This window comes from Pelodiscus sinensis, chromosome 9 (genome assembly GCF_049634645.1).
Source record: "Pelodiscus sinensis isolate JC-2024 chromosome 9, ASM4963464v1, whole genome shotgun sequence".
In the NCBI taxonomy this organism is placed as follows: Eukaryota; Metazoa; Chordata; order Testudines; family Trionychidae; genus Pelodiscus; species Pelodiscus sinensis.
In genome coordinates this window covers 3,891,696-3,906,594 of record NC_134719.1, presented here as the reverse complement: position 1 = coordinate 3,906,594, position 14,899 = coordinate 3,891,696, and the positions used below count along the sequence as shown (strand labels likewise).

The 14,899-nt window shown below is 45.1% G+C and overlaps 1 protein-coding gene across 2 annotated transcripts in view; it reads right to left on the bottom strand.

Moving 5' to 3' along the window:
* The window catches only part of LOC102452942 (cytochrome P450 4B1-like), a 39,963-nt gene that overhangs the window by 8,409 nt on the left and 16,655 nt on the right, over positions 1–14,899 (bottom strand). For both annotated transcript variants that reach the window (XM_075935922.1, XM_006111448.4), the window contains exons 5-9: positions 8,849–8,973; positions 7,691–7,842; positions 5,974–6,080; positions 4,418–4,608; positions 3,229–3,362 (exon numbers count right to left, since the gene is read on the bottom strand). In XM_075935922.1, coding sequence (XP_075792037.1) covers positions 3,229–3,362; positions 4,418–4,608; positions 5,974–6,080; positions 7,691–7,842; positions 8,849–8,973 — 709 coding nt within the window. The remainder of the gene's footprint in view (positions 1–3,228; positions 3,363–4,417; positions 4,609–5,973; positions 6,081–7,690; positions 7,843–8,848; positions 8,974–14,899) is intronic.

The window sequence follows — 14,899 nt, the reverse complement described above, 5'->3', positions numbered from 1 at the left end:
ATCTGTTTGTCCATGGATAAGGAATTTCTCAAGCAGCAGCAATATAAGTTGCCCACTGAGCCAGGCCAATGTTTCACATTACTGGCCTGGAGGGAGTTTCATTTCCAAGATCTCATTCAGTCTCTAACCTCACTGCTAAATTTGCTGAGGGTTTCACTTGTGATTTCTCTGCAATATGACACCAAGCCACAGTGAAAAGGCTGACACGAACAGCGAGAAATTATGGAACAATTTTCCAAGGGGTTTGTGACTGTCCCCCATGCCTTAGAAGACTTGGTTTGTGACTATGAATATGCAGAACTCAAAGATACTTTAGATCTCACGTAACCTATCACATTTTAATGTTGCAATCTGCTGAACATATATGTCCTATTTTTGTGCGTGTATCATTCTTGTATGTGAAGTTAGAAATATGAAATGTGGCTCTGTTTATAATTATAAATGTATTGAGGAGGACCGTCACTGATGTCAGAAACCTAATGGCTTGTTGCTCAAATCAACAACCTGTGAACAGTCTTGTTTGTCCTGTAAGCCCAAATGGTGATTGGTCCTAGAAAGACATGTGACCATGCCACCCAGTACTGGAATCCATTTTGAAACTGGTATTTTTCTATGGGAATAGGGGATGCCAAACAATGGATTCTTGCCATGGGAAGCCATCAGTTTTTGTCTTCAGCTGGCTTTTGAAACTGCTTGGCCCACTCTAAGAGGATACAACCAAACTTCAAAGGAGCTGTAGACCCCATTCAAAGAAAAAGATCAACTCTGAGTTGAAGCTTTGCCTGAAATGACAATGGTTTAGTTTAAAAATTTAACAAGTTTCTTAGTGGATTAAAGCTAGATATGTGTTTTTATTCATTTTAATGTAGTAACTTACTTTGAGCTGACTGATTTCACTTCCAACCACTGAAATCCTACTTTTTATGCTTAATACACACACTTTTGTTTATTATCAAGTCCAGTGTAAATAATTGTTACAGGGGAGGGGGAAGGGAGAAACGACCTTTGTGCGTCTCTTTCATTGATGAAGGAGGCTGACCTTATAAGCTTTCTCTGTGTAGAACTTTTACAGGGAGTAAGAAGGTTTTATTTGGGGTTTTTGGTCCCTTTTGAGGATTGTCTTCCTGGGTTCTGAGCCTTTAGAACTGAGCAGTGTCTGAGTTGTTCTGCAGAGGGATGGTAACCCCAACTCTAAGCTTTGTATGGGGAGACCAGAAGATCTGGTCTAACAGGATAGAGTTGGGGGGAGCCGCAGAGAGCAGGAATGCCGGCATCAGTGGCATGACCAGCACACCGGGGAACTACCCTAAGGGGACTTCTGTGATTTCACCCTGTCATGGAATGTTGTGGATTCTCCATCACTGGCAATTTTTAAACCAAGATAGGATGTTTTTCTCTAGGAATAATTGTGGGGGATTTCCTCTGACCTGTGCTATACAATAGGCCAGACTAGATCATCACAATGGTCCCTTCCGGCCTTAGAATCCACTAATTGAACTTTGACCACGGATTCATTTCATAGAGGCATGTGACCAGCAGCCACAAATAATTCTTGGTCACTAAGGCTACGTCTACACTGTGGTGCTATTTCGGGATACTTCCAGTATCCTGAAATAGCTGTTCCGCGCCTTTTAAACAAGCCTGTTATTTTGAAATATAACAGACTCGGTATTCCGACATCCCTGTAAACCTCATTCCATGAGGATTAAGGGACGTTTTGGAATAGCGGTTTATTTTGACACAGCACCAAATTACAAAATAAGCTATTTTAAAACACACTCAAAATGCATAACTCAAATTGCATAGCTTATTCCGAGCTAAGGGTTCTGTATAGATTCACCCTATCATATGTTATTTTTCTTACTCATTTTGCAGTTCTATTACTCAGCATTGGTCCCTAGATCAAGCAAATACCTCTTTCTAAAGATTTTTAAATCTCCATTCTTAACAATATTATAGCAGTCAAAAATTGACAGAACATGTTTGCATCAGAAAATACTTCGTCAAGTTCAGAATGTTCTACGGGAACATGTCTATTTCGACCCAATTTGGTATTTGAAAGAAAAATTAAGATGAAATCTGCCAGTATCGTTACAGTAATTTCTTTTGCACAACTTTGGAACAAAAATTTCAACTGTTCATTTTAAAATAGTCCTTTTTCATTGTGTATTATACGAGAATAAAAATAAAATTAAAATCAAAATGCATTTTGGGGGAAATTTTGTTTCACTTAAGTTTTCTGAAATGTGCACTGATCCAAAAAATATAGATAGATACACAAGCGGCGAGGAGTCCTGTGGCACCTTATATACTAACTGAAGTGTGGGAGCATAAGCTTTCGTGGGCAAAGACCCACTTCATCAGATACACAGTGAATCAAGGCAAATATCCTGTTACATATTTACATCACTGGCCTGGAAGAGAGTTTAGTTATAGTTAGCTGATTTGTGCATAGTCCTAATTGCTTGCTTTCCTTCTGCCTCCTGAACTCTGTCCTTCTTACAGCTTTGTAGCTAGAACACCGTTGTTTCTTCACTCCAACTTTACCTGTTGTCTTTAGATTGGTTTACATCTTCTGGGTATGTCTACACTAGTCCCCTAGTTCGAACTAGGGAGGTTAATGTAGGCATTCGAAGTTGCAAATGAAGCCCGGGATTTAAATATCCCGGCTTCATTTGCATCTTGCCGGGTGCCACCATTTTTAAATCCCCCTTAGTCCGAACTCCATGCCCGCGGCTACACGCGGCACGGAGTAGGTAGTTCGAATTAGGATCTCTAATTCGAACTACCAGTACACCTCATTCCATGAGGAGTAACAGTAGTTCGAATTAGAGATCCTAATTTGAACTACCTACTCCGTGCCGCGTGTAGTCACGGGCACGGAGGTTGGACTAAGGGGGATTTAAAAATGGCGGCACCCGGGAAGATGCAAATGAAGCCCAGGATATTTCAATCCCAGGCTTCATTTGCAACTTCGAATGCCTACATTAGCCTCCCTAGTTCGAACTAGGGGACTAGTGCAGACATACCCTCTTTTCCTGAGCTGCAGCTTTGTGTATAAACACTGGCTCTTATAGTGCCATGTCACTTATTTAGGGCCATATCTTGCTTTCTCTCCATTCCATGGGTGTAACTTTCCCAGCTGTCAGGGGGAGTTGAACTTGCATAGCTGTGACCAGGATGTCACCATTACAACTTAATGGAAAAGAGGAAACCAGCTGTACAGACCTTCTGGTAAGGTACGTCCATCGTGGAATGTGATGGGTTTGCTGAGCTGTCGGGACACTCCAGGTACGGGAGGGTACAGGCGAAGACTCTCCTTGATGCACATGGTGCTATATGTCATCTTACTGAGGTCATCCCTGAAATGACCAGAGGCAAAGGTGCAAGTGAGTGATGCAGATATTTCCAGTACAGCTATTCCAACGGAAAACACATGTGGATCATAGAATCCCAGGGCAGGAAGAGACCTCAGGAAGTCATCACGTCCAACTCCCTGGTAAAAGCAGGTTCAATCACAATTCATAGAATCCCAGGGTTGGAAGAGACCTCAGGAGTCATGGAGTCCAACCCCCTGCCCAAAGCAGGACCAACCCAAATAAATCAGCCCAGCCAGGGCTTTGTCAAGCCGGGACTTAGAAACCTCTAGGGATGGAGATTCCACCCCCACCCTAGGGAAATAGTGCTTCACCCCCGTCCTAGGGAAATAGTTTTCCTAATATCTAACCTAGACCTTCCCCTATTGTAACTTGAGACCATTGCACCTCGTTCTGCCATCGGTCACCACTGAGAACAGCCTCTCTCCATCCTCTTTGGAACCTCCCTCCAGGAAGTTGGGATTGGTCCTGTTTTGGGCAGGAGGTTGGACTCGATGACTCTTGATGTCTCCTCCAACCCCTGGGATTCTATGATTCTAATTAGAAGCTGTTATCAAATCCCCTCTCACTCTTCTCTTCCGTAAAGTAACTAAGCCCAAATCCCTCAGCCTCTCCTCACAAGTCATGTGCTCCAGTCCCCTAATAATTTTTGTTGCCTTCTGCTGGACTTTCTCCAAAGGATACGCACTGTTTGCATCTAGCACACCTCTGGTTGGGGTTTGGAATTATAACTTAATATTCCAAAATATTAAGGGTACCACTATCTGATGTCTGAGCTGCGGCGCCATAGGCAGCTGATAGTGCATTATGTTATGGGCTACTCATAGAGATACAGCAGACCCGGTTTTCAGAAGGGGGTAGCTTCCACGACAGTAAATGAAGTCATAACAGCTACGTATTCAGTACCTCTGAAAATGAAGCCTTGAGCACCTTGACTGTCTAACAAATATTTCTAAATATATCATTATCTACTAACAAAAGGACCCAAACAATATCGATGGGGAGGAACGATCAAATAAATAAGAAAATGTGAGATTCACCACTGGATAGTAGTCCGGTCTCCCACGATCTCCTGGATCTCTTCTCTACATCTCTGCTGGTGCTCTGGGTACAGGGCCATGCAGTACAAGAGCCAGGAGATCCCACTGGCCGTGGTATCGTGCCCCTCAAACATGAACGTGTCCACCTCGGCGCGTAGGTCTTCGTCGGACAGTCCAGCGCCGTTTTCATCCTAGCAACACATACACACTGTCGGTGGCACGATATATATTCAGCAACAGGAATTGCATTCACTTATCGTGCTGGTTAAGGCGAGGCCAACCAATTCAGGCAGGAATCCAAAATCCATGCTGCAGTGCCCCCGGAAAACTCCTGCTGCCACTGCTTCACCCTGGCCCAGAGATGGAACGAGGCTCATCTCGTCCATTGTGGAGGTGCAGTGGAGAATTGCTCATCTCACCTGTCTTTGGTTTCCGCCAGAAAAAAATGCTCTCTCCACTTCCCTTCAAAGACTATTCGGGAGGCCCGAAGGGCTAAGTCATCCTGGTCTTACCCAGCCGACAGCCATGAATATGGTTTTGGTCAACTGTGGCTACATTTCTTTTCCTGAATATTGCCCCTTTCATCCAGGTAATGCCACCGGTGCGGCAAAAGGAGTTAAGTCCCCTTTAAAAATGAATCTGCCTGCTCTACCCCTCTGTGTGGACACACACCACTTCAAGAGGTTCCAGCAAGCAACCACGAGGAGGAGAGAAGAGAATTCCTTCCCTTTCCCACGCTATGAAATGACAGCGGGAAAGAAGACTGGAGAGCAAGACCTGCGTAAAGCAGAGAGAGGAGGAAAATGGAAGCAAAGGGGGCTCCCTAGTGGATAGAGTCACTTACTGCAAATGGAGGTTAGAGACGTGTGAGATTTACACCTGGGTGCTGGTGGGTGATTAAGTATGGGGACTAGCTTCTCTTTCCCCTTTCTGGAAAGGGGCCCCGCCAGTAAAGTCTGGAGACCCACCCAACTTTCGGTCAGATGAGAAGAGGGAATATTGTTGTCCCCAGAGGAAACTCGCTCTAGGCAGCGGGCCAGCCATGAAGCTTATGCATTACTACAGCCCTCATTTGGGGGCCTAATTGTTGCAAAGGTCCTATGCTGGCACTCAGCGTAGGGGTCCATAAGAACGGCCATGCTGGGTCAGACAAAAGGTCCATCTAGCCCAGTATCCTGTCTGCTGACAGTGGCCAATCCCAGATGCCCTGAGGGAGGGAACACAACAGGTAATCCTCACGTGATCCCTCTCTTGTCATCCATATCCAGACAAACAGAGGAGAGGGACACCATTCCTACTCATCCTGGCTAATAGCCATTGATGGACCTAACCTCCATGAATGTATCTAGCTCTTTTTTGAACCCTGTTCAAGTCCTAGTCTTCACAACATCCTCTGGCAAGGAGTTCCACAGGTTGACTGTGTGCTGTGTGAAGAAAAACGTTCTTTGGTTTGTTTTGAACCTGCTGCCTCTCATCCAAGACACTGTTGGTGAAGCCCAGTGGAACATACTCATACGTGGTGTCATTTAGGGCACACCCATTCCTCCATAACTCACTTTGGCATGGAGAAGAATATCCAGAAAGTCCAAGTGCCTCTTCTTCTGGACCTTCTCACGTTCTCGCTCGTCCTTGAGAGACTCCTTCCGCTCCTGGATCACCTTGTCTGAGATAGAAAACTATTCAAGCACAACTTTCCGCGACAGCCGGCAGAGCACTGTAGCCCCGGAGACTGCCTGAGTGCCCTCCACACACAAGGGGGGGCAGCCGGTCAGCTGCACCGAACCCTCTTCTGACCTGTGCAGTTGGGAACATGGTAGCACTCACTCTGCTTAGGGATTTCCTCCTAGCCTTACCCCAGCACCTCCATCAATCCAAATTACTACCCGTTGGGAGCATGGTGGCATAATTAGGATTCAGAGAAGAGACATTGATCCGTTCTAATCCAGACCGGTCATGAGCCAGGACCCTACGCTCTACCCACTGATGGCTAGTCCTTGTATTCCTGGGTCCTAGCTGTCCTGTGCTCGTGAGAAACAATGCACATCTGGCAAGTACCAGCTGGCTAATAGGAAGTTTAGACTCGAAATTAGGCGAAGGTTTCTAACCATCAGAGGAGTGAAGTTCTGGAACAACCTTCCAAGGGAAGTAGTGGGGGCAAAAGACCTATCTGGCTTCAAGATAAAGCTAGATGGGTTTATGAAGGGGATGGTTTGTGAGGTAACATGATCTTGGCAATTAATTGACCTTTCACGATCAGTGGTAAATAGGCCACTGGTGGGAAGATAGGAGTTGCTATAGAGACCTTTTTTCTGGGTGACTGGCTGGTGAGTCTTGCCCACATGCTCAGGATTTAGCTGATCGCCATATTTGGGGTCGGGAAGGAATTTTCCTCCAGGGTAGATTGGCAGAGGCTCTGGAGGTTTTTCGCTTTCCTCTATAGCATGGGGCACAGGTCACTTGCAGGAGGATTCTCTGCATCTTGGGGTCTTTGAACCATCGTTTCAAGGACTTCAATATCTGAGACACAGGTGAGAGGATTATTCTAGCAGTGGGTGGGTGAGATGCTGTGGCCTGCATTGTGCAGGGGGTCAGACTAGATGATCATAATGGTCCCTTCTGACCTTAAAGTCTATGGCTACGTCTACACCGGCATGATTTTCCGAAAATGCTTTTAACGAAAAAGTTTTCCATTAAAAGCATTTTCAGAAAAGCGCGTCTAGATTGGCAGGACGCTTTTCCGCAAAAGCACTTTTTGCGGAAAAGCATCCGTGGCCAATCTAGACGCGCTTTTCCGCAAAAAAGCCCCGATCGCCATTTTCGCGATAGGGGCTTTTTTGCAGAAAATAAATCTCTGCTGTCTCCACTGGCCCTTTTGCACAACAGTTTTTCGGAAAAAGACTTTTGCCCGAACGGGAGCAGCATCCGCAAAAGCACTGACAATCTTACATGAGATCGTCAGTGCTTTTGCGGAAATTCAAGCGGCCAGTGTAGACAGCTGGCAGTTGCTTTTGCGGAAAAACTTGCCAGTCTAGACACAGCCTATGAGTCTATAAGTAACTAAAGACTCAGCACTGAATCTAGGGAGCCAATGGGGCCAGGTAGTCAAAACTAATCTCTGAATCCTAGCAGGGATCCTTTTCAAATGAGGTTGGAGCACACTGGTCAGCTGCCGTGATGGCTGCTGCTTGTTCCGTGGATCGCGAGGGCTCCCCTCTGAACACTCCCCATGCACAAAAGAGTCAGACAAAGAAAGGCCAGGGCATAGGGAAGTACCTGTATGGCGGTGCGCAAGCTGGCAGGCCCTCCTGAATTGGAGACCATGGGGGCTGAGCCGATAAACGAGATCATTGTGGTACGGGAAGATGCGCAGCCGCTGGTGCACCAAGTAGCTGAGATCAAAGACCGCTCGGATGTAGGAATTCTCCCTGGGGATGGCGGGAAAGAGAGGGATCAACACAAGAGATTTGCTTTCAGGAAATGGAATCCCGTCTGCGATGGGGCACGTGGCCCATGCCCACATCCACCCACGGACACCGTCACGACCTGCTCACAGGGTACAAAGCCGCATCGTCGTCTCAGAGTGAGTAGCTATCGCTAGAGCCTTGCACAGATACAAAATGTGTATCCGCAGCCCCATCTGTATCCGCAAAAATGAGCTGTGGACAACCGCAGCTGCTGATACCCACAGATCTAAAATAAATATCTGCAAATGTGCTGAGTTCTAGACAGGGTTCCCTGTGAGGTGTGTGCCTGCATGAGCGTGCACCAAGAATTTAATTCCTGCCCACCGCCTCAGCAGAGCCTCACAGCTGGAGCCCAGCTTCTCCTGCGGATGGGGCTGCATGGCGGGTGATGATCCATCCCAGGAGCAGCTGGGCAGCCACCATGCAACCTGCTTATACAAGAGCAGAGCTCTGCTGGACTAGGCCTGGTCTGCATACACAGTAAGAAACAAGGCCTTCAAAGGGCAGGAGAAAGGGAGGATTATTATCCCCCTTTTACAGGTGGGAAACTGAGGCACTAAGTGGCTTGAACTAGGTGACACAAAGAATCTGCAGCTGAGCTGGAAACCGAAGCCTCATGCCCCAGGTCCACTGCCAGAATTGCAAGAGCATCCTTGAAAAGGCACCAAGTCCCTCAGCGTCACATCCACCCCTCGGCGCCCCAGAGGCCTATGGGTAGAGGCAGAATCTTCCCTGTGTTCTCTCCTGAGACAAAAACATATGTGCCCAGGTTGTGTTGTGCTATGGGAAAGATAGGCACCATCTCTGGCCCGGTGACAGACCGCAGGAGGCGGGGCACCTGTGCATGCCACCCATTTAGTTGCACGGACCATGGAGACTTTCCCCCAGTCCTGGGCAAGCTGCACCGCTTATTCCTGGCCAATGAACAGACGCCTTCCATCAGGCCCCCAGAGCATCCCTTACTGACCTGTCGGTCTGGCAGTTGCTATGACAACTGAAGGCACATTTCATGATGCTGTCGAGAGTCATCAAGCTGACGTGTTCAAAGAGCTCCACCGACTTATCCTGGGTGACCAGCTCCTCCCACTTGTCCTAGCACGGGAAGGAGAGAGAGGTGAGACAACCCAGAGTCCACATTGACCTCCCACCTTCAAAACACACAGGCGATGTCTTTAACCAGTTGTATCGTCTAGATCAGTGTTTCTCGACCAGGGGTACGAGAAGCTTTAGGGGTACTTGAGAGAAGTCTGGGGGGTACGTCAACAACTGAAATGTGGAGAAACCTGAGTTTTGGTTTTACGTTTTACAGTGTTTTATTATTTTTGTTCTTTTTACACCCAAAAATTTCATCGTCCGCCCAGCTATGATTAAGTTGTTTAAACAAACGTGTTGCAATGGTAGAAAAAAAAATTTGTCTGAAAACTGTAGGTACTGGGGGTACTTAATTTTTTTTTAAGAGGTACTTTATAAAAAAAGGTTGAGAAACACTGGTCTAGGCAACAAAATTAATAGGAAAAGGAGATACTCTCTTGCTCTGTATCTACTAGAGATGCCACTTTGACACAAGAGCAAGCTAGAAATCTGACTTGGCATTTACCACATAGACCCACATTATTTTTCTCTCTCTTGCCTTTGCTTTGATTGTCACATTGCTACACATCAGAAAATTTTCTATGTAAAAATGGTCTCTCTTTAGCCAGACCCTGGAGCTGACGGTCTTGGGCTGGCCCTCTGCACAGCCATGAGCATCTCTTCAGTCCCTAATGCCTTACACTTCCTTACTACGCAGGTTTGCTACCAGACATGTACCTGTCCTATGTCCGTTCAGACAGAGCTTCACGAATGCTGGCCCACAGACCAGCCTGATGAGGCCAATATTATTCCCAAAAGCCTTCTCAGAAGAAATCTCAGGCTTGTGTAGCACCCACAGGCAGAACCAAACCTGGGACCTTGGCACATGAGCCTCTGCAGCCTGAGCTAAAAGCCAGCTGGCATTCAGAGACAGCTGTAGAGCAAACTCATTCTCTCTCTGTCAGTGGTCTCAGTGCTTCTGCATGGGATGGTGACGCACACCCAGTCGGTGTGTGGGTTACACTCGCACCTCAATGAAGTCAGAAATAATCACCCCAAGGGGTAGTCTCTGAGTCCAGCGGAAGCTGAAATGACAGAGCTGATTGGTCCCACAACGGGCTATTCATATTTTGTTTCCTGTGACACTGAAAAGGATCTTGTGTGTTATTTTCAGATTGGCTTGTAGAATAATTTGTTCACTGATCGAGTACATCAGGCATGACTCCAGTGCAGACTGTTTGAAGGCCACTGAAGGCTGAAGAGGTCAGATGCTTAGGCTTTGGTATTTGAGGGTGGCTTATACCCTCAAATATAGAGCTAGATTGTACCTTCCAACCTAACTGTGAAGCTGTCTACACAGTGTCAAATTTCGAAAGAACCCACTATTCCAAAATGTCCCCTAGGCCTCGAGGAATGAGGTTTATAGGGACACTGGAATAGCGAGCCCGTTATATTTTGAAGTAACAGGCTTGTTGTTAAGACGTGGGATAGCTATTTCAGGGTACCTCCAGTATCCTGAAATAGCACTGCAGTGTAGATGTAGCCTTAGGCTGCAAGAGTATGTCTAGACTATAGGGTTTTTTCCAAAAAAGTAGCCTTTTTTCGAAAAAACTTCCCCTGCGTCTAGACTGCTGCCGCATTCTTTCGAAAGTAAACCGAAAGAACGTGACAGTTTTTTCGACCACAGAAAACCTTGCTTTACGAGGTATAACGCCTTTTTTCGAAAGTGCTCTTTTGAAAAAAGGCTCTATGTAATACAAGCTGTGCTTTTTCGAAAGAGAGCATCCAGACTGCCTGGGTGCTCTCTTTCGAAAAAGCCGCTTGCTTTTTTGAAAGTACTGGTTGTAGTCTAGATGCTCTTTTTCGAAAGAGGCTTTTTCGAAAGTAGCTTTCATAAAAAGTCTCTTTCGAAAGAGGCTTGCAGTCTAAACGTAGTCCTAGTGGATGCATTCATTTGTAGGATGCAACTTGCTTCCTGGTTAAGAATTGTATGTAAATCAGTGTTTGGGGGGAGGGATTACCATACCAATTTCAGTTTGGAACAATTAGATGTGTAAATGTCAGTTTCACATGCATCCTCAAACAGATGAAAAAAATATTTCCATAAATAAATCAATAGGCAATGTAAGAAAAATACTGCCTGAACACTTAAGAGTTTGATTTAAGGCTAGTTGATTTGGCAATGTGATGTTGGTAAATTGGGCTTAAGTGGTTAAAGCTTTACCTTTTGGAATCTTAATGTCTGTCATTAAAAAATTGTCGGACTCCCCCCACTCCAGCTCCTGCATAATTTCCTGCAACTGTGAAAATGTAAATTGATGAGATTTATTCCTAACCCATAATTTGTACAACTATCTTAAATCAGAAATTTAAAAAAACTGCTTTAAAAGAATCAATATTGGAGGTCCAACTTATAGAAATGAATAAATAAGCTCTGCCAAACCTATTGGAGAAAAATTAAGGATTAATGCCCACAAAACAGATATCAGACAAGATCACAAAGAAAAAACAGTTTCTTGCCATTTTAACCAGAAAGGACACTCTCTCGATGACTTAACCACCTGCATTCTGCTACAAAGACCTTTTACATCTGCACTTGAAAGGGAATCCTCTGAACTGTCATTCATGTTAAAATTCGACACTCTCCAAAGAGGATTGAACAAACACTTGAACTATCTTACACATTATCAAGATAGCTTTCCCAATTATCACCTCTAATACCATTAACTCACAAACATCCCACTCTCCCCACCTCTAATATCGTCAATTCACAGACACTTACCTTCCTTCCTCCTCCCCCCCTGCATCCCGCTCCTGTTCTGAAATGTGATTTGTCCTTTTCATATGTGTTCATTTTTTTTTAATTGTATCCTTTGGTATATATGGTTGTGACTATTTTCTTCCACTATTTGATCTGAGGAAGTGGGTCTGGCCCACGAAAGCTCATCATCTAATAAACCATCTTGTTAGTCTTTAAAGTGCTACATTGTCCTGCATTTTGCTATTGGAGAAAGAGCGCCATCTAGTGGCAGACATAAGAATATCTGCCTCTATTGTATTTGTAAATTATGGGTTTTGTAAAATTGCTCTGTATTATAAATGCCTGTCCAGCTCTTAACCCCTGTAAGCAAGGACGGACTGGCCCGGCGGGATACCGGGAATTTCCCAGTGGGCCATCATCCGGTGGGCCGTAGTGTCTGCACACCGTTGCGCCTCGCTCCGAGCGGCTCCGCGTGCCAGACATGACGCAGAGGGTGGGGCTTGAGGGACACGCAGGGGAGACGTCATGGGCAGGGCCGTTCTCAGCCCATTTCCCGGGCCTATTTTGATTGCCAGTACACTCCTGCCTGTAAACTTGCTCTGGATTATTATGGCTGCTGACTGGCATGTTCAGTCCAGCCTCATTAAGGTTTCTTCTACTCCAATGCTGGTCAGTTTCATGTTAAAGTATCCTACTCATCAATGTGCTCTCCTTCCAGACCCATTCCAAAGAGGAAACAGGTCAGTTACAGCTCCTAGCTACACCAGGAGTCTCTTTAGCTCAATACAAGATGTACAGACTTGTGTTTTCAGCGGTGGAAGTCACTCATTCCTCCCTGTGATGTTGGCTGACACACAGAGAAAATGTGGCTGTTTATTTTTCTGTAACAATAGCTACCGTGTGGTTCAAACTCAGGCCATGTCTATACTAGGAAACTATTCTGAACTTACTAAATTCGACTTAATAACTCCTGATTTAACAAATCAAAATAGCGTGTCCACACTACGGGGAAGCCTCAAAATGAGTCTGAGGTTAATGTAGATGTGCTACCTCGAGTTAGGCTACGTCTAGACTACTGGCTTCTTTCAGAAGAAGCTTTTTTCAGAAGAGATCTTCCGGAAAAACTTCTTCCGAAAGAGAGTGTCCACACTGCAAAAGTGCATCGAAAAAGCGATCTGCTTTTTTGAAAGAGAGCATCCATTCTGGATTTGAGCTATGATTGCTGTGGACAGAATGGCCACCAGGGCACCTGTGCTTTTTCCTCTTCTTCCAAAAGACCTCCCTCTTCCCCATCCATACATGCCTTTTTGCAAAAGAGCTCTTTTGCAAAAAGGCTTCTTCCTCGTAGAATAAGAATTACCAATGCTGGAAAAATGCCTCAGTTCTTTCGATTTTCTTGCAGAAGAATGCAATTGCAATGTGGACGTTCCTCAAGTTTTGTCGGAAAAACAGCCGTTTTTCTAACAAAATGGTGTAGTGTAGACATCCCCTTAGAGCCCCAGGAAGCACTGAGGAGTAATTAATTCAAAATATGTCAAATATTTCAAAATAGCGCTAACAGAGCATCCACGCTACCGTTATTTTGAAATAACTATTTTGGAACTAGCGTTACTCCTGATGAAAAGCAGGAGTACAGATTTTAAATTAAGCGGCCTGTTATTCAAAATAACAGGCTTGGTCAGGTGGATGCGCAGTTTATAAATTTGACCAAAGGGGGATTATTTCAAAATAAAGTCCTAGCGTCGACCAGGGCTCAATGCGTCAATAATAAACCTTCTCCCAGTGAACCTGCTCAGTTCACTCAGCAGTGAGTCTCATCATTGAGCATCCATGCTGCAGGCCTGTCTTTAAAATTCTCCCACTAGAAGGCAGTGTTCCCCAGGTGGAATCAGAGTGCTTTCAGGGACAATGCATTGCATGAGTCATTGCTTTGACTCCCTGGCAGTGCAGCTGCAGAATTTGATGGATGGTCCCACGCCCAAATCTTTTCACTCTTTTCTTGCATAGAGCCCACTGAGAAATAAAACCGTAGCTGCATTGTGTACTATACAAAGCAGAGATTATAATCTAGGCATTGTACATATTGGCATCCCATGCTATTTTCTAATCCTCAGATGGCCAGATCACCAGGTTAAAATGTCCCCAATCCTTGGGTTTAGGAATGCATGAGATCCCTTGTTTAATGCTGACTTTCATATAAATGCCTATAGAGAGTGCCACCAAGAACCACTACAGTGCCTTCTTACTTAAAGTAGTCAGCATTGCTATAGATTAGATGTGGGTTTTGAATCATGGTAAAACAGAATCCCAAATCCCTAATTTCTAGAACTGTTCTAAAATAATTGTGGTATCTATTGAAAAGCAAAGAAATACTGGATCTGAAGTCAATTTCAGCGAGGCCCCGACTGTTAATCTGTTTTCAGATCAGGCAACATACATTAAGGCTACGTCTGCACTACAAGGTTTTTGTACAAAAACTCCTGTGGAGCGTCCATACATCATATGAGTTCTTGTACACTTAAATGGGCAGTTAAATGGCAGAATAGAGGGCTTTTTCCGCCGTAAGTAAACCTCCTTTTCTGGGGCATAACTGCTTTTAGCTCTGCAGCTTTTGCACAAGAAGGCAAGTGTGAACGCTCCAGAGGGAGAAGCGTTGACCAAGAAACCCCGGCCTATGGGAAAAAGCACAGGTGCTCTGATGGCCATTCCGGGAATGGCCATCAGAGCTTTCTTGCACAAGAGTGTCCATGCAGTGTGGCTGCTCTCCTGTGCAAAAGCACATGGCTTTTGCGATGTGGTTTGAGGTGTGGACGTGCTCTTGTACAATACATTTTTGTGCAAAAACTCTTGCATAAAAGGCTTCTTGAGCAAGAAGCAAGTGGTGTAGACGTAGCCTAATTAACTCCAGAGTAGAGATCATCCAGGAACCTATTCTTCACCGACCTTTTCATTGAAAAATATGTCCCTCACAGAGGTCAGAACAATAGGGCATTTTCCATCGAAAATGTCCACTTTTCCCTGAAAACCAAAACTCAAACCACAAAAATATTGGGCTGTAAACTGTCGCAATTTTTTCTTTTCAGTTTTGAGTTTGAAAAATGAAAACTGTCAAGGACAGCAGAGGCATCACCGCAAAATGTTCATTTCATCAAGACATCGTTCTAGTCCTTTACTTTGTTTCTTTGT